Below are 22,333 nucleotides of genomic sequence, written 5' to 3'. Positions count from 1 at the left end.
TCCTCCCCACCCTCCCCACCATCTTGCTAGGGGGTTATCAATTTGAAAAATCTTTTCATCACTATTAAATTGGATCTAACTGATCAGTACTCATATACACAGATGGAGGTAAAACTCCATAGAAATCATGCAGGTGGGACAGGGGAGGAGGGGACGGGTGAAATCAAACCTAACGGATACATTGTACACCATCTGGGTGATGGGCACACTTACCACTTTGACTCAAGTAGTACAAAAGCAATCCACCTAACCCAAACGTTTATACCCCCGTAATATCTGGAAATAAAAAATACATAAATAAAAATCTTTTCAAAGAACTAATTAACTTTTGTCTTTGTTCATTTTTTCCAATTTCTGTTTTTTATTTTCTGGAGCTCTACTAGTATCACTATTATTCTCTTTCTTCTACCTACCTCCGATTTAATTTACTCTTATTTTCCAGTTTCTTCACTGATCTTTTGGGTAAACATCAGTAACAGCTTAGTTATTAGGCTTTAAAAGCGGCTCGTGCTGGGCATGGTAGCTCATACCTGTAATCCCAGCACTTTGGGAGGCTGAGGCAGGAGATCGCTGGAGGCTAGGAGTTCAAGACCACCCTGGGCAACAAAGGGAGACCCCCATCTCTACAAAAAAAATTTTAAAAATTAGCTAGGTGTGGTGGTTTGTGCCTATAGTCCTAACTACTTGGGAAACTGAGGCAGGAGGATCATTTTAGCCCAGGAGTTCAAGGCTGCAGTGGGCTGTGATCATGCCATTGCACTCCAGCCTGGGAGAGAGAGCAAGACCCTGTCTCAAACCTAACCAAAACAAAACAAAAAAGCAGGCTTATATTAGTTTAAATCATAGGAAATTACTTCTTTGTGGATCAAAAGATCAAATATTGGCAACTTCATTACATTGAACTATATAAATTGCCATTTTGACCTTTTTTTAAAATTTTTTGAGACAGGGTCTTGATCTATTCCCCGGGCTAGAGGATTATAGGCATGAGCCACCGTGCCTGGCCCATTTTTTACCTTTTTTAACATACAAAGAAGAAATTTTCTATTCTTTAAAAGTCAACTTTATTAAGGTATAACTTACATACAATAAAATATAAACATTTCAAGTGTTTGATAGAGTTTGACAATATATACACCCACATAACCACCACTATAATTAAGATTTATATATCCATCATGTGTGAGTACAATTCTGTTTTTTTATTTTTTGTTGTTATTGTTGTTGTTTGTTTGTTTATTTATTTATTTATTTATTTATTTTTGAGACAGAGTCTCACTCTTTTGCCCCGGTTAGAGTGCTGTGGCGTCAGCCTAGCTCACAGCAACCTGAAACTCCCGGGCTTACGCAATCCTCCTGCCTCAGCCTCCCGAGTAGCTGGGACTACAGGCATGTGTCACTATGCCTGGCTAATTTTTTCTATATATATATTTTAACTGCCCATATAATTTCTTTCTACTTTTAGTAGAGACGGGGGTCTCGCTCTTGCTCAGGCTGGTCTCGAACTCCTGACCTCGAGTGATCCTCCTGCCTCGGCCTCCCAGAGTGCTAGGATTACAGGCATGAGCCACTGCCCCCAGCCTCCCATAGGAACTTTCTATTGCTTTCTTACATGGGAGAAGTAACTGAAGAGCTTCCTACATTGCTTACATGCATGGGATGTTTCTCTACTGTGAATTTTTTGGTTATTGTTAGGGTTGATATCTTCCTGAGTGTTTAAAGCGCCTCTCTTCAGTGTGGGTTCTGAGGTGGTTGAAGAAGGCAAAAGTCTTCATGAGGGCCTTTCTGCAGCCACTGCTCTTGAAGGGCTTCTGTCGGGTATGGCCTGCCTGGAGTTGTCTGAGACTGGAGCTGTGTGGGACCGTCTTCCCACTTAGCTCTTCTTTGACACTTCCCTGTGCCATGAGTACTCTGGTGATGGAGAAGGAAAGGACTGTCCACGTGTCATTCTCCTTTGGGCTTCTCACTGCTCTGGGTATTCCAATGCCAGAAGAGCATAGTTACCCCTGAAGGCCTTTACAAATGCCTGGCCCTAGATGGGGTCCTCTCACTTGTGAACTCTGCTGTGCATGAATAGAAAAGTGCTCTTTACAAATGAGCTTCTGCACCATGCCACATCTGCAAAGGCTGTCTCCACCAGTAACGGTCCTGTTGGTGGTGAAGGTTTGATACACTCCTATGTGTGGGGGTTCTACCAGGGATATGATGCCTAATGTTCAGCCAGGAGAGCTCATAGGATCTTTGGCAGGCCAAGGGTGCCATGGTCAGGGTGAGGAACGACCAGTGATGGAATACTGGTCCTGCCATGTACCCCACTAGTAAGCCTGCTGAACTATGGAGAGAAGAGAGACACCTGGGACAGAAGTGGCAGCAACAGTAGCTATTGATGCCATAGTCAGTGATGTGAGCCCAGGCCCCTCCTTTCTTCTTTGTTAAGTGATGGGTCTTGCTATGTTGCCCAGGCTGGACTTGAGCAAGCCTCTCACCCCAGCCTCCCGAGTAGCTGGGACTACAGGTGTTCTCCACCATGCCTGGCCAGGTCCCTTTTTTATAGGGACTCCTGTTAATATCCCAGCCAGTTCTCCGTGAGGAGTACTCCCCTGTCTGGGGGCTGAGGGGGAGTCAGATAAAGAAACAGCAACAGTTCACATGTGGATTGTGCTGAACTTACATGGTAATTTTTTTTTTTTTTTTTTTTTGTAATAGGTGCCAAACACCAGATTCTACAAGATTCTGGATCTCAAGCTCCTTCTTAAATACTAGATCTGTCAGCTGTGTTAAATACCACTCATCCCCTTGTGTCCACTCCTCTGTTGGGCAGCAGGACTGCAAAGCCATGAAGGCAGTGTGTGTTAGTGACCAGAAACCCTGGCCAGGTTACAAAAACCACTTCCCTGGACTACTGGATATCACTTCTCAGTCCTGAGTTTCTGCCTAGGGGGTGATGGACGCCAAGATATGGTTCAAGAGATGTGAGGTGAATGCACACAAAACTGCATTTGCTTTAAGTATGACCTCAGGCATGGGAGGCACACAGGTCTGCAGCTCTCGAGTTGCTCTACACACCTGTATAGCCACAGCTGACAGGGAGCTATGACTGCTCCTTTGTCCAGGATGGCACATGCCCTATAGTTTACCAATCCCCCTAACTTTGTATTTATTTCCTCACACCTAGTGTTTCTCTATCCACATATAGTTCCCACTGGGCCCTTCTAGGTCTCTGCCTTGGTCACCTTCCCTAACAGCCTCCCAGGCTCATTATCTACTTATTAGGAACCAGAAGACAGTTCCTCTCAGACAGCTGGAGAAACCCAGACTTCTCCTGGGGAATCAGCCTCCCGAGTAGCTGGGACTACAGGCATGCACCACCATGCCTGGCTAATTTTTTCTATATATTTTTTGGTTGTCCAGCTAATTTCTTTCTATTTTTAGTAGAGATGGGGTCTCGCTCTTGCTCAGGCTGGTCTCAAACTCCTGACCCCAAGCCATCCTCCCACCTTGGCCTCCTAGAGGGGAACTGCCTTCTGATCCAACAGACCATATTAGTGTTGTAGACTAATTCCTTTTTCCTCAGGGTAAGCTCTGAGTCCTCAGGTAACTCTGAAACATAGGCCCCTATGTTCACTGTATAGCCTTTCAGTCTTTCACAGTCCTTCACACAGCAATCCAAAGTAGGACATAAAAAGACAGAGGCTCCCTACCCTCTTACTATGCCCTGGGGCAATTCCTGTGTGCCACAAAGCCATTCTCCACTATACCCATTCCTTTCCTCAACCTACTCCAATAGAACCCCTAGGATTAAAGGTGACTTGATCAATAAGTTCATTGATATCACACAGCATAGAGCAGACAAGGTAGGTGGAGGGTACTTTGTGGGCTCACTGGACATATTATAGGGGTTATATGCAGACTTTATTACATCCCATAATGCATGTGCATCTTCCTGGGAAGCTTGAACTGAATTCCCCTCAAGGTCTCTTGACCAGCACGGGGTCAGTTCACTGATGAAACCTCTCAGAGGCAATGGGAATTAAGACATACCAGTGGGCTGAGGACAATCCTAATTTCCCTCCAAGAAAGGGGAAAGGAGACAGAGGGAGCTGTTTTCCCCATGCATGAGGAGAGGAATGCTGCAAATATTTGGATCCAGGCAGGATAGAAAGTAGGTATGGATTCTGCTTTATGTTCTAGGGTGAGATGGCTCTGCCAAGGTTCCTGGGCTAATCAGAAAGGACAGAGTAGCTTCTAAAGGCTTTTCCACATTAGTGGTACATATAGGTAATTTCTTTGGGGTGGGGATTCTGCTGCATGAAGTTTGACTTGGCTGAAAATTTTCTCACAAAGTCTGCTTCCATAAAGATCCACTTAGGAATGAATCCTTTTATGCTGAGCAAGGTTACAAAGTCGGCTGAAGATTTTCCCACACTGGCTACACTCATAAGTCCTTTCTTTGTTGTGAACTCTCTGGTGTCGAACAAGTGTGGATCTTTCACTAAAAGCTTTCCCACACTGGCTGCACTCATAGGGCCTTTCTTGTGTGTGAACTCTCTGATGACGAACCAGGTGGGAGTTATTGCTGAAGGTTCTCCTGCATTCACTGCATTCATAAGGCCTTTCTCCAGTGTGAACTCTCCAGTGATAAATGAGGCTGGACTTCCGGCTAAAGAATTTCCCACATTCACTGCACTTATAAGGTCTTTCTCCAGTGTGAACTTTCTGATGTTTAATGAGAATGGAGTTTTGGCTAAAGAATTTCCCACATTCATTGCACTCATAAGGCCTTTCTTTTGTGTGAACTCTCCAGTGCTCAATGAGACTAGAGCTGTGAGCAAAGGCTTTCCCGCACTCATTGCACTCATAAGGCCTTTCTCCAGTGTGAATTCTCCAGTGCTGAATTAGGCTGGAGCTGCGGCTGAAGGCCTTTTTACATTCACTGCACTCATAAGGCCTTTGCCCAGTATGTACTTTCTGGTGCTGAATGAGGGTAGAGGTATTGCTGAAGGCTTTACCACATTCACTGCATTCAAAGGGCCGTTCTCCAGTGTGAACTTTCTGATGTCGCAGGAGGTGGGAGCTTTGGCTGAAGTCTCTTCCACATTCACTGCACTCAAAAGGACGTTCTCCAGTGTGAACTTTCTGGTGCTGAGCAAGGTTGGAGTTATTGTTAAAAGCTCTTCCACACTCACTGCACTCATAAGGTCTTTCTCCAGTGTGAACTCTCCAGTGCTGAATGAGAGCAGAGCTTCGGCTGAAAGATTTACCACATTGATTGCACTCATAAGGTCTTACTTGGGTATGAACTTTCTGGTGCCGAAGGAAATTGGAGCTTTCGCTGAAGGCTCTTCCACATTTGAGGCACTCAAAAGGCCTTTCTCCAGTGTGAACTTTCTCATGCCGAGTGAGGTGTGACCTGTTATTGAAGGCTTTCCCACAGTCACTACACTCATAAGGTCTTTCTCCTGTGTGAACTCTCTGATGATTAACAAGTGTGAGTTTGTGGCTGAATGTTTTCCCACATTCATTGCACTCATAATATTTTACTCCAGTGTGAAAATTCTGGTGCTTCCTCAGTTTAGACAGGTGACTAAAGGCCTTCCCACACTCCTTACACACATGAGATATTTCTCCAGTGTGCAATATTTGATTAACAAAGGTTGATTTCTCACCAGAATGAGTTCTCAGGTGGTTGAGGAGGGTGGAGGTCTTTAGAAAGGCTTTTCCACAGTTGTTGCCATGGAAGAGTTTCTGTGTGGTATGGATTTCTGGGAGCTGTCCAAAATTGAAATATGGCTTCCTCCTGCTGTCAATGGCCTGATGCTGGAGATCATGGCTGTCCAGGATGGCCTTCCTACCTTCCCTGCAAGCAAAGGGCTTCTCTGACAGGTGGACATTAGAGCTCTTCACAAACAAATCCCTGTCCTTGTACCATTTGAAGGGCTTCTCTCCGCTGAGCTCCTTCTGGTCCTGGTGAAGGTTTGCATTGAACCAAAAATCTCTCCCACATGCTTCACATGTGTAGGGTTTCTCCTCAGGGTGTACTCTCTGATGCTCAGCTAGGTGCAAAATGTCTTTCAAGAATGGCCCACACATGTCACAGGAGTTATCCTTGTGGGTGGAAGGATCTGCGTTGGGGATCCTGACCTGTGACACCCTTTCTATAGAAACATTCCGCTTGGGATGGGCCTCCTCACCCTCCACTCCATGCCAATAACCTGAAAGCAGAGAAATGCCAGTTAACTGAGTATACCACTTGGTGGGAAAGGGTGACTTTATTAGAAATGTGTCACCCAGGAATTCACACCCAGGAATAGGTCCAAAGGATTGTTGACAGTGCAAGGGGGTAGGAATCAAGGTGAAGGAGGGCCCACTATGCAGCACAGGGCCCAGCCAAGCCACAGAATAAGGGAGACCTCACCAGCGGCACAGAAACAGAAATGGGTCATGGGACCTGAATAGACATTTCTCCAAAAAAGATACATACAGATGGCCAATAAGCACATAAAAAGATGTTCAATATCATTCATTAGTCATTAGGAGTATGCGAATGAAAACCACAATGAAATACCACTTTACACCCACTAGGATAGCTACAATAAAAACAAATTTTGACGGTGAAGTAGAAAAACGGGAACATTTATACACTACAATTGGGAATGTAAAATGGTGCAGCCAATTTGGAACAGTTTGGTAATTCTGCTCCTACATAGCTACACAAGAGAACTGAAAACATATCCACACAGCAACTTGTACAGGAATGTTCACGGTAGCATTTAAAATTAAAAAAAATTTATCTGTTTTTTTTTTTTTCCCCCCAGAGACAGGGTTTCACTCTATGGCCCAGGCTAGACTACAGTGGCATGATCATAGCTCACTGCAACCTCAAACTTCTGGGCTCAGGCAATCTTTCTACCTTAGCCTCCCGAGTAGCTAAGACTACACTCATCTGCCATCACACTCGGCTAATTTTTATATCTTTTGTACCAGGCTCGTCTCCAATTTATAGGCTCAAGAGATCCTCTAGTCTCAGCTTCCTGAGTAGCTGGGATTATAGGCACAAACCACCATGCCCAGCTTCAATAGCAGCATTTTTTATAACAGCTAAAAAGTAGAAACAAGCCAAATGCCCATCAATGGATGAATGGATAAACAAACTGTGGTGTATCTATACAATGGAATATTATTTGGCTATAAAAAGGAATGAAATACTGATACATGCTACAACATTGATGAACCTCGAAAACATGCTAAGTGAAGCTAGTCATAGAAAAACATATATGGTATGATTCCATTTATAAAAAATGTCCAGAATAGGTAAATCTATATAGTTAGAAAGTAGATTTGTGTTTGTCTAGAACTGGAGGGAAGGAATAAGGGAAGATGAGGAGTGACTGCTAATGGACACAAAGTTTCTCTTTAGGTGATGAAAACATTCTAAGATTAGATTATAGTGATGGTTATACAATGTTAAAATATATTAAAAACCACTGAATTGTACACTTTAAAAGGTGAATTTTATGGTTTATCTCAATTAAGCTGTTTTTAAAAAATGTCTCATGGAGTAAAGGAGCAGAACTTGGGCATAGCCTCATACTGGATGACTCCGCCAGGGATTGGTCAAGCTTAATGGGATTCATTAGGCAGACTGGAGATGCTGGATCCCTAAGCTCTGCCCCCACATGGCTCCTGGGCAATAGCTATTAGGAATGCTCATGAGGCTGCTCAGGGAGAGACAGGGGAAGTACACACAGCAGAGTCCTGGCACCCACAGTACCTACAAGAGGAAACCTGGGAAGGAAGCACTATCCATGATCTGGCTTTGGGGTGAACAGAATTTTCTATGGGGAAAAGGCATAGGGCAGAAGCTGGCCACCACCACACTGGGGCAGGGAATAGGGGCCTTACCAAGTGAGGTCACGAGCTCAAAGTTCTCCAGCATCACTTTGTGGTACAGGTGCTTCTGGGCTGAATCAAGGAGCCCCCACTCATCCTGGGAGAAATATACAGCCACATCTTCAAAGGTCACAGCTGAGCCAGGGGGCCAAAAGGCAGGCTAAAAAACAAACAAAAAATGGTCAAGTGACTCAGAGTCCTGCCACATCTACTACTGACATCTCTTCTCACGATCCTCTCAGTCTACCCCTCACCTACCCTTAGCTTATCTTTCTCCCAGGCCCCACCTAAGAAAACAAGCCCTGGTACCACTCTATCCTCATAGTCCCACTGGTTACTATATCCAGGCCAATCCAACCCAGAGGAACAACATGCAGGTGGGCAGGTAGACACTGCCCCCTCCCTCCTGCTGGCCAGTTCCCCTGTGTCTCCCAGCTCACACCTCCCAAACATAAGAAAATCTGGGTTCTCCTTTTTCCTTAAGCCTACAGGACCCAGCTCCTAGGTCCATCAGTTCACATTTCCTCACCCTGTCCGTATCACTCTTCAGATTGTACTGTCCTTGTATCTCCTCCAGTCTCCACCAACACAATCACCCTCTCCCTGTTCACACCATAGGCATCTCCCTAGCATCCCTATATCCTACTATGCACATACATGACAATGGCAACGAGGATCCACTCCTGGCCCAGGCCTGCCATAGATCTCCAAAACCCCACTGCCAGGGGCTGCCATTGTCCCTCAAGTCAATCTGCCTGGTTTGCCCTGTTGCTTCAACAATCACCTGCCCAGAACTATAAGCAGATCTCAAATATCTCTGCCCTCTTCTACCTCTGTCTTTGTATATGCTGTCCTCTCACCAGTCATAACTGTCCTCACTCTTTCTAACACCCAAATCCCAGACCCATTGGCCCCTACTCAGCTTGGGCTGACCCTTTATGATCCTACTATTCTACCAGCCTGACAAAATGCCTAGGCCCTAAGAAAGATGGCCACAAACACCTGGTGAGCTGTAGAGGGTGAATCAACCTAACCTCAAGCATCCACTCATCCTACCTGTCACTTCTATACATCTTCTTTTTTCTTTCGTTCTTTTTTTTTTAAAGAGACAGGGTCTCACTCTGTCACTCAGGCTGGAGCACTGTGGTGCAATCATAGCTCACTGCAGTCTCAAATTCCTGGGCTCAAGGGAGCCTCCAGCTTTAGCCTCCCCAGTAGCAAGGACTACAGGCACACACCACCACACCCAGATAATTTTTAAATTTTTGTAGAGAAAGGGTCTGGCTGTGTTGCACAGGCTGGTCTTGAACTCCTGGCCTCAAGCAATCCTCCTGCCTCAGGCTCCCAAAGTGCTGGGTTTACAGGCATGAGCCACTGTGCCCAGCCTATACTTCATTTTTATCCTAAGTCTACTTTCTGTTCAGGAGGCTTGGTCACCATCCTAAAGCCACCCCACAGCTGTGTGCAGTGTCCACACACAAGCCTCCACCCCTTGGAGGTCTCCAGCCTGGACTTGGCATAACTCCATAATCGCATGTTTAGTGGCCCACTTGGCACCTCCATTTGGCAGTCTCTGGGACATTTCAAATACAACATGGCCAAAACCCAAGTCTTTATTTTCCTCCTCAAATCTACTCCTCACACCAACTTCCACATAATCTAGGATCAACTTTGACATCTCACTTTCTCTTACTGCCACACATCAGGTAATCAATGTCTCAACTTGATTCGGTAGTTACCACTTCTACCTTCGAAGGCACCCCTCTGTCCAGCCACCAAAAGCACACACCTGGACTACTGCAGTCACACCCTCGCTGGTCTTCCTGTCTCTGCCCTCACCATCCCCCAAGTCTGTTCTCCACTAGGCATCCACAGGGGGCCTGTTAAGACCGGAGTCAGAGCACCTTCTTCCTCTGCTGCAAACCTTCCATGGCTCCTACCAGCGTCAGAATTGAGGCCCAGCTCCTCAGCCTGCCCTTCCAGGCCTAACTCCGCTCTCCCTGCTCTCTGTTTCCACCAGACTAAATGGAGACTTGCAGTCCCCTGAAGACTTTCATTTCATCACATCCAACCAATTTACACATGCTGATCCCCGTGCCTAGGACAGTCTTCTGGACCTCATTCCACAGTATTCCAGAGATGGGAATTCCTCTATATAACCCCCGGCCTGGATTCAGGGTGCTGGGTCCCAAGACACCACCACCCGCTATTTCGGGGCTCCAGGATCATAGGGGCCGGGCTCCCAGTGGGTGAAGCTCGGGCATCCTGCGCTTACCTGCACCGGGTCCATCAGCGACGCTGCCGGCCCCACCGGAGCTCGAGGGCTGGGCGGGGCCGTGAGAGGCCGAGCCGGGGCGAGCCTCGCGGGCACAGCCGAAGCCCCACACCTACAATGGGCGGCGGGAACGCGGGCTGCGGGTCGCACGCAGGGCCTCTGTCTTCCCGGCTAGAAAACGCGCCTGAGGACCAGGGAGCCGCCTCCGGGCACAGTGCGGACGAAGGGTAGGTGCAGAGGCCCGGAGATGCGCGTTGCTGGTTCCACATTCGGGAAAACCAAGGCCAGAGAGGCGGATCCACCAGCCAGGGGTCACCGCGCAAGCGACAGGACGGTGACGGCCCCGCCCCCTCCCCTCCTGCAGCAGGAAAACGCGACGACAATGTCGTCGCCGGAAGTCCCCCATCCACCGCCGCCGGTCGAGCGGCCCCTTCATTGGCTCGGGCCCGCCCTCGACTGTGACGCTCTTTCCCTGAGCCCCTCTCGGCGCGGCTTCGTCGTTGCCAAGGTGATGAGCGAAGGCGCTTCTCGCGTCGCAGCTCCCACAGAGCGCGCTGCGTTACACCAGGCCGGCCGCCAGAGTCCGGGAGAAGGGACTTGGGGCTGGCCAGCACGCCGGGCCAGGAGCCGTACTCCGGCGTCTCGCGGTTAGGTACGCCCCTGACGGAGGGACCGTGTAGCTGGGCGAGGGGTGGCGTCCGGGAGGCTCCCCGGGGCCGCGGAAACCGGAAATTTCGCCTCTGTGATCTGTGCGCGAACGTCCCTCCCCGAGCCTCGGCGTCCCTGGCCACAGAGGGGAGGCCCCGTGGGGCTTTCGGGCTGCGTCGCGCTGGGGTGTCCGCCGGGGCCTCCGCCAAAGCCCATCTGTGCCCGCGGCCCCCGGAGTCGTTGCCCTTGGCGTTGTGTCCGCTTTACAGAGCGGGAGACAGAGGCCAAAAACAGCTGTCCCCTCCGAGATCATAACCCAGCATGTGGCGGGACTCACGTGAGCATGGTACATGAGCCAGTCGACAAGACCTAGGTGAGGGAGGGTGTCCTGGCCCCCACTCGGCTGGACCTCAAGCACTAGTGTCCTAAGCCCTCGCCTGAGAAGCCACCTGCCCGGGACCCCCTGCAGCCCCACAGAACAATGGAGGGTTCGCAAGTGGACGTCACCATTCCAGAATCCAGTATGCTGAGACGTGGAGGGTTCAGGCAGAGGATCCGTATATGCAAAGACTTGGACGTGAGACTGATCTGAGCTCTCGTGTCTCCAGGGAACCGAGAGCATGAGGGGAGTCCTGCCTCTAATGACCGGTTAATGGTGTTAACGAACCCACAAGTGGGATTCAGTGTTGCTCGCAGCGCAGAAAGCCAATTACTGAAATAACTAGGATTGTCAGGGAAGAAATGATTTATTGCAGGAGACGAGTCTGCTGGGAGGGGGAGGTATGAACTGCCTCAAGTCCACCTCTCAGACCAACGGGGGGGTGGTGGTTATTTTGGAGGTGAAATGAATAATGGATGAGGGGAGTGAGCATTATTGTGCGTTTGGGGTGGAGTGCAGGGCATGCAAGCGCAGTAAGGAATCTTGATCAAAAAATGGCGGATAAATCCCTCCCAGGGCGGGATTTTAGTATCATAATGAGCTAGGGGTTAATATTGGTCATTCTTTCAGCCTTGTGTGGAGGCCCAGTGGTTCATTGGGCATGATTTGTGGTGGAGTAGGGCTTATCTTGTCTTCCTCTGACAAACAGGTGGTGTGAGGCTTTGTAGTTATCTCGCGGCTGCAAAAAGGTTGCACTGTTTCTGGGAAAGAAACTCAAAAGAGAATCATCAGTGCAACAGAAAGTTACAAAGTTCTGGTCAGCAAATCTTACTGAGAGCTCTCTATTTTCTACCTATTTTGAGACTGCAGCTGCTAAGCTACCAGGGCTGAGATAAAACTCACTGTCAAAATCGCTTAGAGCAGCCAGCCCTAGCCACAGTATGAACACTGAAAACTCATTTGAAATATGAGGGAACTAAAAAAAATATTGAGAAAACATCTTGTTATGAAGCCGGTTACAATGGTGCTGGGAGCCATGAAAGGTTTTGAACAGAAGAGGATAGACATGGTCTGAGTTAGGATTTTGAAAGTATTCCAGTGGCTGCTGAATGAACACACTGGTGGAGGAGGAGGTTGTGGCGGGGCTGGAAGCATGGAGACTCATGAAGAGGCTACTGCAATGTTCTGGGCAGTTATGATGGTAGCTTGTCTTGAATGGAAGCAGGAGAGGTGGAAGGAGTGGTCTGATTCCCCATAGATTTTCAAGATAGAGCTGATGGAATTTCCTATTACATCAGATAACGGGAGTGAGCTTGAGTAGGGGTGAAGGACCGTCCCAAGTGTTTAGGAAGAATGAAGATGCCACCTATTGAGATTGGAGGTTGAGAGGAAAGGATGTTTCAAGCAAGATTAGTAGTTGAATTTCGTAGGTTTAGAGTCTGAATTGTCTGGAGACTTCTGAGTGGAGTTGTCACATGGGCCCCTGCACTCACAGGGAGTCCTGCTGTGGCCTCAGGATGTCCAGACTCCATTGTGCTGGTGGCCTGGACCAAGGAAGGCCCTGAGGCTGGGATTTGGGAAGGAGAATCTTAGGTTGTGGTTACAGATGGGCCCTGAGGTGAGTGTGAGGTGTTGAAACTAAGGACCAGTGGCTAGGTGGAAGAGATGGATTCAGAAAAATGAGGGAAGTACTCTCCAAAGGCCCATGAGCCTGGGGAGGGTACACATCCAGGGGGAGAGCCCATGTTGTCAGATATGAGAGTGAGCAAGTGTGTTAAGGGCAAGGGCCAGGAAACATGAATGGGAGGTGGCTCGCAGAGCAGGGACTGGGTCACATGCCCAGTGCTAAGGTCACATTCATCTGCCCACCAGCCTGGTGTTGCAGGGTTCAGTGATCTTTGAGGACAAGACCAATACCTCTTTCAGGAAAAAGTGTGGCTCCTTTGGCCTACTGGGGCTTATACAGTGACATGATGCTGGAGACCTTTATACTGTTGTCCTCACTTGGTCGGTCTACTGTGTCCCCTCATTCTCTGATACCTGACATCTATGTTTTCCTCTGCCTTTCCCATGTTCCCTGTGGGGAGTGCTGCTAGCCCTGGCATTTGCCTGTGTCCTGCTACCCCCTTCTCTGGCTGCTGCTAAACCACTCCCACACCTTCTGCCCTGGAACCTTGACAACCATGGTCCAGTGCCAGAATTCTCACAACCTGTGTAGCATATCACATATAGCCGGGTCATTTCCTGACTAGATGACCCTGTCAGGATCTATGGCTTTTCTGTACTCTCTGCCCACCCCCTCACTCTAGTAGAAGTTTTCTGTCAGCTGTCCCTTGCCAGTAGACATGCCAGCATCATAGGCAGTGACATGACCATTGATTGTGGGGCCACTGAGCTTTCTTAGTGAGAATTTCCTGAGCATACATTTTGTGAGATTCAGTTCTTCCCAGATATACAACTACACAGGTGATATTTACCTGTTGTGCTTTGTCATGGGGTAGATCACCTTGACCTGGGTCTCACTCTCACAAACCACCTGATTCTCCACAGGAATCACTGCCTCCACCACCAAATATGGTCCCCAACAAATTAGAAGACCTGGCTGGTAGACAGGGTGGCTCCAGTCAGGCCATGGCCAGAAAGGCCCCATGGAGGACCAGTCCTGGTGAGTGGAAGAAAGATGTGGCAGGGCGATTGGAAGTGGGCTAGTGGCTCACCTGGTACCTGACCTGTTCTCTCTGTTGTCCTGGCACCAAGATGAATGGCCATGCCTCTTTTTTTGTCTTCCTGACCCTCTTCTGACACTCCATCCTGCTTTCCCCTGACTCTTGCTTTCGCCTAACTCCTGTCTTCTGACTGGCCAGCCTACTACTGGTCTTCTAAGTGTCACCCTTTCCCCTTCTTCCCTCTTATAGCCAGGTTTCCTACCCATGGCCTTCCCTTGATGTGTCCTGAGCTAATGTGTATCTTTAAATAGTTCTTGAAAACCTGTTCTTCCATGAGACTGTCTTATTCCCTCTGAGGAGTGTGGGCACAGGTGTTGATGGCCTGGACTTTCCTCACTGCACACTCTGAGCAATGTCTGTAGCTCCCAGTGTACTGGTCCTGCAAACTATAAGTCAAACATAATCCTAAGTATTCATGTTTTTGTAGCTGGGACTACAGGCATGCACCACCATGCCTGGCTAATTTTTCTATTTTTAGTGAAGATGGGGTCTCGCTCTTGCTCAGGCTGGTCTTGAACTTCTTAGCTCAAGTGATCCTCCCAACTGAGCCTTCCATATATTTTCATGCTACTTTAAAGGGCATATTTATTTTAAAATTTCAATTTATGGGCCGGGCGAGGTGGCTCACCCCTGTAATCCTAGCACTCTGGGAGGCCGACGTGGGCGGATTGTTTGAGCTCAGGAGTTCGAGACCAGCCTGAGCAAGAGCGAGACCCCCGTCTCTACTAAAAATAGAAAGAAATTATATGGACAGCTAAAAATATATAGAGAAAAAATTAACCGGGGATGGTGGCATATCCATGTAGTCCCAGCTACTTGGGAGGCTGAGGCAGAAGGATTGCTTGAGCCCAGGAGTCTGAGGTTGCTGTAAGCTCGGCTGATGCCATGGCACTCTACTCAGGGCAACGGAGTGAAACTCTGTCTCAAAAGAAAAAAAAAATCAATTTATGATTGTTGCTATTAGATCAATTCAAGGTTTGCTTTCAAAGTTTGTTAAGTGGGACTGGAGCAGCTTTTAATCTATGGCTAATTTTCCTCACTGTGAGGCACTACTCATCTAAATACCTGACCCTGCAGACTACGAGCTTTTCTTCCTTGGCTGGTGGGAAAATGAACTATAGCCAATCCTGTTTATGCTCTGGGGCTTGTTCCGTCTGCTCCATTTGGGTGGTTCTTTCCCCAGCCTCAGGTAGTTGCTTACGTGCATTTGCTGATCAGTCTTCAGATGGAGAATCAAAGGGGACTCTGCCATTTTCTAGAGTTCTCCATGCAGCTCTCTCCTCTCCAGTTCTCATCTTGTGAGTTCTCCCTGCTTTGGCCTCCCTGGACAACGAGGACAGTTTCCCCTAGTCAAAAACATCTCTAGATTGTACCACATTTCCCTTCCTTCACTGTGAACTGCAAACTCTTTCCAGGTAGTCAGAGAGCTGGAGACAGTGACAGAGCTCACCCCTTGTGTTTGTCTTGTCTTAGGGGTCACTGGTTTATGCTGCTGTCCAGTGTCTGAAAACCAATATCTCTTATATTGTGTCTGGTTGTTTCATTGTTCCAGGTGGAAAGTTAAGTCTGATCCCTGATACTCCATCTTTGCTGAAAGCAGAAGGTTTCCAGTTTATATTTGTGATTTCTTTTTTAAAATTTTCAATGAATTAGAATGACAGAGTACCTATGTATATTGTTCACTGCTGTACTAGTGCAGTCCCCAGCACACAGTGGTTGCTCTAATGGCACTGGCTAAATAACTGAATAAATAGGTTCCTTACTGAATATAGGGTATACAATGTGAGATAATGATCTGGTATCAAGAATGCTTCCTTCAGGGGCTTTATTCATAGGCAGGTGCCAGGAAACAGAGGCCCCTCAAGACTGCTGGGGAATGTGGGACATTACTAGAAGGACCCAAACACTGCTGCCCAGGATATACTATAGATTGCTACACCAAATACCCAATTTCGAAAGCTCTAGGCCTAACAGGGCATTCTGGCATCTAAGACACATGATTTGGACCACAGAGACCTTCAGTCTGTCTCAGGAGGCCTTGGACCACAAGGCAACTAAGGTTAAACTGAGCTGATAGCTGTTCCTTCCCATCGTGCTGTGCCCTCTGAGCTCCACAAACTCAGCACCTCCTCTCACAAAAGCCCTTACCACTCTGCACCATTAGAACCCAATTTTCTTTTCAGTTTCTCCCCACACACAATGTAGAACTCAAGAATAAAAGATGGCTTGAATAAGGCCTTTATTATCACACACTCTGGAGGTAGGTGGTTCCAGGGTTGGATGATTTGGAGGCTAGATAAATCCATTATAGGTGTCACCAGTAGACTCAACAAGGACCAAGAAGAAGGAAAAATCTTCTTTGGAAGTCCTCAACAGACTCCAGATCCTCTTGGAGAGAACTGGGTCAGGGCAAAGCCTTAACCATTCAGGTCAGGGGAAAGATGGGAAATGAGGTGACCCCAATGGCCTCCCATCACTCATACTTCTCTCCAGGGAATGAGAGAGAGACCACAGAGGTCTGTCCCTGAGTATGATGGGTGCACACTGTGGAGGCCTACCAGCTGGTAGAGGTGAGATGGCATCTGGCAGTGGCATTATCTGACAAAGGGCCCAGACAGGTTAGAGAGTGTAACATAGCTCCTGAAAGTGTCCCACAAATCTGGCACTCACAGGTAATCTCCCCCAGGAGGAGTGCTGGGATGTGCAAATTTCAAATTTCAACTGATAGCTTCCTTCCAAAACCTCTCACAGAAGTTTTCTCATAAGTGAATTTTTTGGGTGAACAAGAAGGCCCCAGCTAAATGCTTTCCAACATTACTCACAATCCTAAGGCCTTTCTCTTGTGTGACCTTTCTGGTGCTGAATGAGGCTGGGATTTTGGCTGAACGTGTTCCCGTGTCCACTGCACTTAGAAGGCTCTTTTCTAGTGTGACTTTTCTGGTGCTTAGAAAGGTTAGAACTGTAGCGAAAAACTTTTCCACATTTGTTGCACTCATAAGGTTTTTCCCCAGTATGAACTCTCTGGTGCTGAATGAGGATGGAGCTTTCACTGAAGGCTTTCCCACACTGGCTGCATTCATAAGGCCTTTTTCCAGTGTGAACTTTCCGGTGCTTAACAAGGTTAGAGCTATAGCTGAAGGCTTTCCCACATTCACTGCATTCATAAGGTCTTTCTCTAGTGTGAACCTTCTGGTGCTGAATGAGGGCAGAGCTTTGACTGAAGGCTTTGCCACATTCTGAGCATTCATAAGGCTTTTCTCCAGTATGAATTCGCTGGTGTGGAACGAGGTTGGAGAGGCAACTGAAGGCTTTCCCACATTGGTTACACTTATAAGGTCTTTCTCCAGTATGACTCCTTTGATGCAGAACAAGTTTGGAGGTTTGCCGGAAGGCTTTCCCACATTGGCTACACTCAAAAGGCCTTTCTGTGTTATGAACTTTTTGGTGTCGAGCAAGATGGGAGTTGTTAATGAAGGCTTTTCCACATTCATTGCACTCATAAGGCCTTTCTCCTGTGTGTATTTTCTGGTGCTCAACAAAGTTAGAGATACAACTAAAGACTCTCCGGCACTGTCTACACTCATAAGGCCTTTCTGTGTTGTGAACTTTTTGATGCCGACTAACATGGAAGCTACGAGTGAAGGCCTTCCCACACTGACGACACTCATAAGGCCTTTCTCCAGTGTGAACTCTCTGGTGCTGAACAAGTGAGTGTTTGCGGGTGAAGACTTTCCCACATTCCCTGCAATTGTGATGTGGTTTTTCAGTGTGAACTTTCTGATGTGTCCTCAGTTGAAACTGATGGCTAAAGGCCTTTCCACATCCCGTACACACATGGGATGTTTCTCCAGTGTGAAATTCTTCATGATTAACATGCGTTGAATTCTCCTTGGGGGCATTTCCACCTGTGGGGCACCTTACGTGTCTCTCTTCAGCCTGATTTAGCAGGTGGTCGAGGAGTGCAAAGGCCTTCAGGAAGGTTTTCCCACATTTGCTGCACTTGAAGGGCTTCTGTGCATCAAAGACTCCCTGCTGCTGCCTGAGATTGGAGCTGGATGGGAAGGCTGCCCTGTGCTCAGTGCTGTTCTGTAGCTTAAACCCACTGGAGGTGGCCTGGTGCCGGAAGAGGTCACAGACTTCCAGGATACCCTTCTCACCCTCCATGCACATCAAGGGCTTCTCAGCACTGTGTTCTTTGTGGAGCTGGTTCCCACTGATCCAGAAGCCTCTCTCACATGGCCCAAAGGTATACAGCTTCTGTCCAGGGTTTATTCCACGGTGCTCAGCCAGGTGCAGAATATCTTTGAAGACTGTGTGACATATGTCACAGATGTTGGCTTTCTGGGTGGAAGTCCCTGCCTCAGAGGTCCTGAACCAGAACACACTTTCTACAGAAACACCCTGCTCAGATGGGGCTTCCTCCACTGCACACCAGCAATCTGAAAGCAGAGAAGAGACATGCTGGTGAAGTACATGTGGGATTTTTTAGGAAGGGGCACCCTCTTTACAAGGGCATGTCTCATGCATCCAGGAATAGCATCAGGGTGAGGAAGGAATAACGGTGCATGCTGGGCCTGGGTAGGCCACAGAATAAGGGGCCTGACCACATATAAGAACATTGGGGCGGGATTCCAGCTGGGAGAAGAGGCAGGGACTGCAACTCATACCTCAACATTCGGCAGGACCTTACACAGGCAGACCCAGGCGATTTCTGCTAAGAAATGGGTACAGAGTGGTGTGCACAAGCCCAGGGAAGTCCAGGAGCAACTGGGCATCTGGTGCTTACAATCTATGTGAGGATACATGCACCTCTCATAATACACTGAGTGTAGGTTAAGGCAGGACAGCTCTACAAAGGGAGACATGTAGGTCAGAGCAGTGCAATCATCTGTCATCCAGAGGCCAGAAGTCAGAGTAGAAATGTCAAGAAGGTGGAGTGTCCATTATGCATAAGGAAAAGTGGGAGTAAGGTATGGTTATTGACCTCAGCAATGATACACAAGTAGATACAAGACAGATGCCCAGCACATTGTGAGTCCAACCCCAATGTCACCCTTGCCCCCACCTCCCACTCACTAGGATAAGGTTCCATCTCAGCTTGTCTTGTGACCGGAAACATACCCACCCTGTCTGGCACCCAGAGCTCTTTACCCTGCTCCGGGTGAGCAACCACACGGGACTTGGAGGATGTAAGTCCTGGGAGAAAGTCAGGACGGGTGAGTGGTTGGCCATAGCTGAGGACAACCAACCCCATGACAGACCAAAGGGAGCTTGTCTCATCTTTGCAACCAGAAAGAAAACTTAGTGTTACCAAATAGACCTCTGAAGAGCACCTCAGAGGAACAGCTCAGTGATCCCCATAAGCAGGCAGTGTCTGCAGTCCCTGGCACAACCAGCCTCCTAGAAATGTCTGATAGAAAAACGGGGCAGAACTCGGGGCACAGCAGTGCCATCAACCTGGATAGACTCAGGCAGCCATACTACCGACCCTAAGCCCTCGCCCAGAAGGTTTTGGACAGTAGGGGTCAGGGCTCCTCAGGGAGAGGAGCAGGTTAGTGCCTGTGGCCCAGCTCTGCACACAAAGCAGCTAATCCAGATGAATAAGCAGCACCCATGCTCCACCTGTGCGAAAACAGCTGCTCCTGGGGAAGAGAGAAAGGACAGACGCTTACCCAGCGAAGCCACAAGTGCGAAGTTCTCCAGCATAACTTCATGGTACAGGCGCCTCTGAGCCTCATCAAGGAGCCCCCAGTCCTCCTGGGAGAAATACACAGCTACATCCTCGAAGGTCACCTGGCCCTGCCACGATGGCCACAGCTAAATCAATCAGAACAAAGGACAGCAGAAAAGCAGAAAGAAAAAAAAAACCCTACAGGTGAAACCATCTAAACCTTGGACTGTGACCTGCATCCCACTACCTCTCTGGAAACAGTCTCTTTCTGCATGACGCAGACACCCTCCACAAACACACTGCCATGTCACCCTCCTCCTGAAGCCCCAGTGCCCACGGGTGCCACTCTCTCTTCATGTCTCCCTAAGCACTGTGTCTGACCTCAAACAATAGGCAGATGGGCAGCCATATGACATCTACGCCCTCAGTCCCCAGATTCTGCCTCCCAGAAATACTAAGCTGGGGCTCACCCTTCTACCTTAGACTGTGGCCCACTGGTTCATACCTATGCACATTCACATCACTCCTTGGACAACCCCCTCATCTTTAGACCCTGTGGGCACCCCACAGCCCACACAACCAGCATCTCTCCACCTTCCTACATGCCTCTGCAAATGGCATCCAGAGCCTGGGGGCTTGGTGAGGGCAATCAGGATCCCGTCCTGCCCTAGACCTACAGAAGTCCCACCTGCCAGTGGTAGTGGGGCCCAGTCCTTCCTTTATGGTTTCCCCACCTGGCCCTGCTCCTGTCTTTAGCCCTCAGACACCCAGAACCACACACGGATCTCCAGGACCCCCAGTCCTCTCTGCCTTTTCACATGCTAAGCCCCGACCAACCACAGTACACCTCTTTCCTCTTTTTGCATGATCAAAGCCCAGCTCCTACTCCAAGCCCAGAACTCTCCCAGCTGATCCTATCTGCCACTGAGCTAATCTGCCAGTCTGACTGAAAGCCCAGTGCCCACAAAGAACAGGCAAGAAAAGCCAGTGAGCCTGTAGAGGGGTGAATAAGCACAAGCCCTGGTCCCACTGTCATCCTACCTCCACCTCAATACACCCCAGCCTCGATGGCAGAAAGCTTAATCATCTTCTGGACACTCCTCACCCACATACACCTTCCCTTGAGGCTACTCCGCCTTTTATCTCCCTTCCTGATGCCCACTACCCCTGCCCAGGTTCCCAGGCCAACCACCTAGTCCTCAGCTGCCTCCATGGAGCATCCATCACCATGACCTAGAGATAGCCCCTCCTACATATAAACCAGCACTCCACCTCAGTTCATAGGCTGGCTGCCACTGACTGGACATTTCCAACTTGAACCCCTCAGCAGAACTGAGACATGTGTCCGGCTTGCCATTGATACCCGTCCTCAGGAGTCTATGGGACCTTTCACATTTAACATGGCCAAAATCCACCTGATCTTCCACGAATCCTGCTCCACCCACTCACTTCCCCACCAGTGGATGGCACTTCCATCTTCTAGCTATTGAGGCCAAAACCCATGGAGACATCCCTGCCTCTTCCCCTTCTCTCTCTCACCTTCCAAACACAAAATCTGGCTGGCCCAAGTCAAAAAACACATCCCCAATCCAACCATTTCTTCCACCTCCACACTCACTACTCTGGTCAAGTCACCATCATCATTCACCTGATATATTTAAGGGTCCTTATGAGCCTCCCTTACTCCTCCCTCACCCTCACCTCGACCATGTGTTCTCCCGTCTGTATCCAGAGGGAGCCTGCCAACATCTGAGTCAAACACCTCCCTACTCTGCTCCAAACCTTCCATGGCTACCATCACCCTCAGATTCTAGGCCTGACTCCTGCTCACCTGCTCTGTGTTCCTCCCAAACATAAGGGAGCCCTGCGGTTCCTTGATCACTCTCAGCTCCACTTCACTTCCTAGCATTTGCACATCTTGGTGCCCATGCCTGAAACAGCTTTCTGTGCCTCATCCCACTGGATTCCAGAAATCGGAACCTCTCCACATAACCGCTGGCCGAGATTCAGGATCTTCGGCCTGCGGTCGCCCTATGGTTCCCAAATGCAAAGGACAAGAGCGAAGGGGGAGGATAAGAGTTCAGGGACACTCTCTCGCCTATTCGTGTTCGGGACTACAGGATGGGTCGGAGCGAGTGAGGTCCGCCGGGCACCCTACACTCACCCGCGCCGGGGCCGTCGGCGCCACCACCGCCATCGGACCCGGGCGGGCCTTGCGGGCTCGGGAACGCCCACAGTCCACTGGGCGGGGAGACCGCAGGCCGATCGTCAAGCCCCAGGCCTCAGTCCCCACTGTGTAAATGCGCTCCAGGCGCAGGGGCCACCTCCGCGGGGCCGCGTTGGCTGAAGGCCAGTGCAGAGGAGGCTCCCGTAACAGGGATCATGGCGTGTACAAAGGTTCGCTGGTCGGCCCCATCCTCCTCACTGTCCCGAGTGAGTGGTCCCGAGGAGGCGTCTGGGAAGGGCCCGACCCAGCGCTCCGGTCCCCAAGGGCAAGACGGGACGACCTGTCAAGAGCAAAATGAATGCCCACGATGGCAACACCGGAAGTCCTGCCCCCAGCGGCGTTAAACGCAGGAAATAGCTCTTCTTCTGAGCTGTAATTGGTCCAGACCCCACCGCCACCTTCCTGCTCCTTCTGGTTCGTGTAGTTTCTGTCCTGCATCCGGCCCAGGAGAAGTGCGCTTCCCATTCTCCATGGCAACGGCAAGGCAACACCGCGAGGGGCACTGGGAAATGCGGTC

At 49.1% G+C, this 22,333-nt stretch overlaps 2 protein-coding genes and 1 long non-coding RNA gene across 3 annotated transcripts; 1 reads left to right on the top strand and 2 right to left on the bottom strand.

Annotated features, from left to right (window-relative positions):
* Window positions 1-4,163: 4,163 nt before the first annotated feature.
* Window positions 4,164-10,501, bottom strand: LOC123624772 (zinc finger protein 132-like). The gene is made up of 3 exons (XM_045532917.1): window positions 10,166-10,501; window positions 7,903-8,050; window positions 4,164-6,212 (listed from the first exon to the last, which is right to left on the bottom strand). Exons 1-3 carry the CDS (start codon window positions 10,178-10,180, stop codon window positions 4,366-4,368), a joined length of 2,010 nt encoding a protein of 669 aa, XP_045388873.1. The 5' UTR covers window positions 10,181-10,501; the 3' UTR covers window positions 4,164-4,365.
* A 163-nt stretch (window positions 10,502-10,664) lies between these two features.
* On the top strand, window positions 10,665-15,583 carry LOC123624773. The gene is made up of 3 exons (XR_006730203.1): window positions 10,665-10,817; window positions 13,743-13,857; window positions 15,471-15,583. It is a non-coding gene; the product is annotated as an uncharacterized LOC123624773 (long non-coding RNA).
* Window positions 15,584-16,140: 557 nt separating this feature from the next.
* On the bottom strand, window positions 16,141-22,123 carry ZNF132 (zinc finger protein 132). The gene is made up of 3 exons (XM_045532911.1): window positions 21,754-22,123; window positions 19,591-19,735; window positions 16,141-18,357 (listed from the first exon to the last, which is right to left on the bottom strand). The coding sequence occupies exons 1-3, from the start codon at window positions 21,784-21,786 to the stop codon at window positions 16,745-16,747; spliced, it is 1,791 nt and encodes a 596-aa protein (XP_045388867.1). The 5' UTR covers window positions 21,787-22,123; the 3' UTR covers window positions 16,141-16,744.
* Window positions 22,124-22,333: the final 210 nt, after the last annotated feature.

Source organism: Lemur catta, chromosome 19 (assembly GCF_020740605.2).
Source record: "Lemur catta isolate mLemCat1 chromosome 19, mLemCat1.pri, whole genome shotgun sequence".
Classification (NCBI taxonomy): domain Eukaryota; kingdom Metazoa; phylum Chordata; class Mammalia; order Primates; family Lemuridae; genus Lemur; species Lemur catta.
Note: the sequence above shows the minus strand (reverse complement) of the source record. Positions and strands in the feature narration are given on the sequence as shown.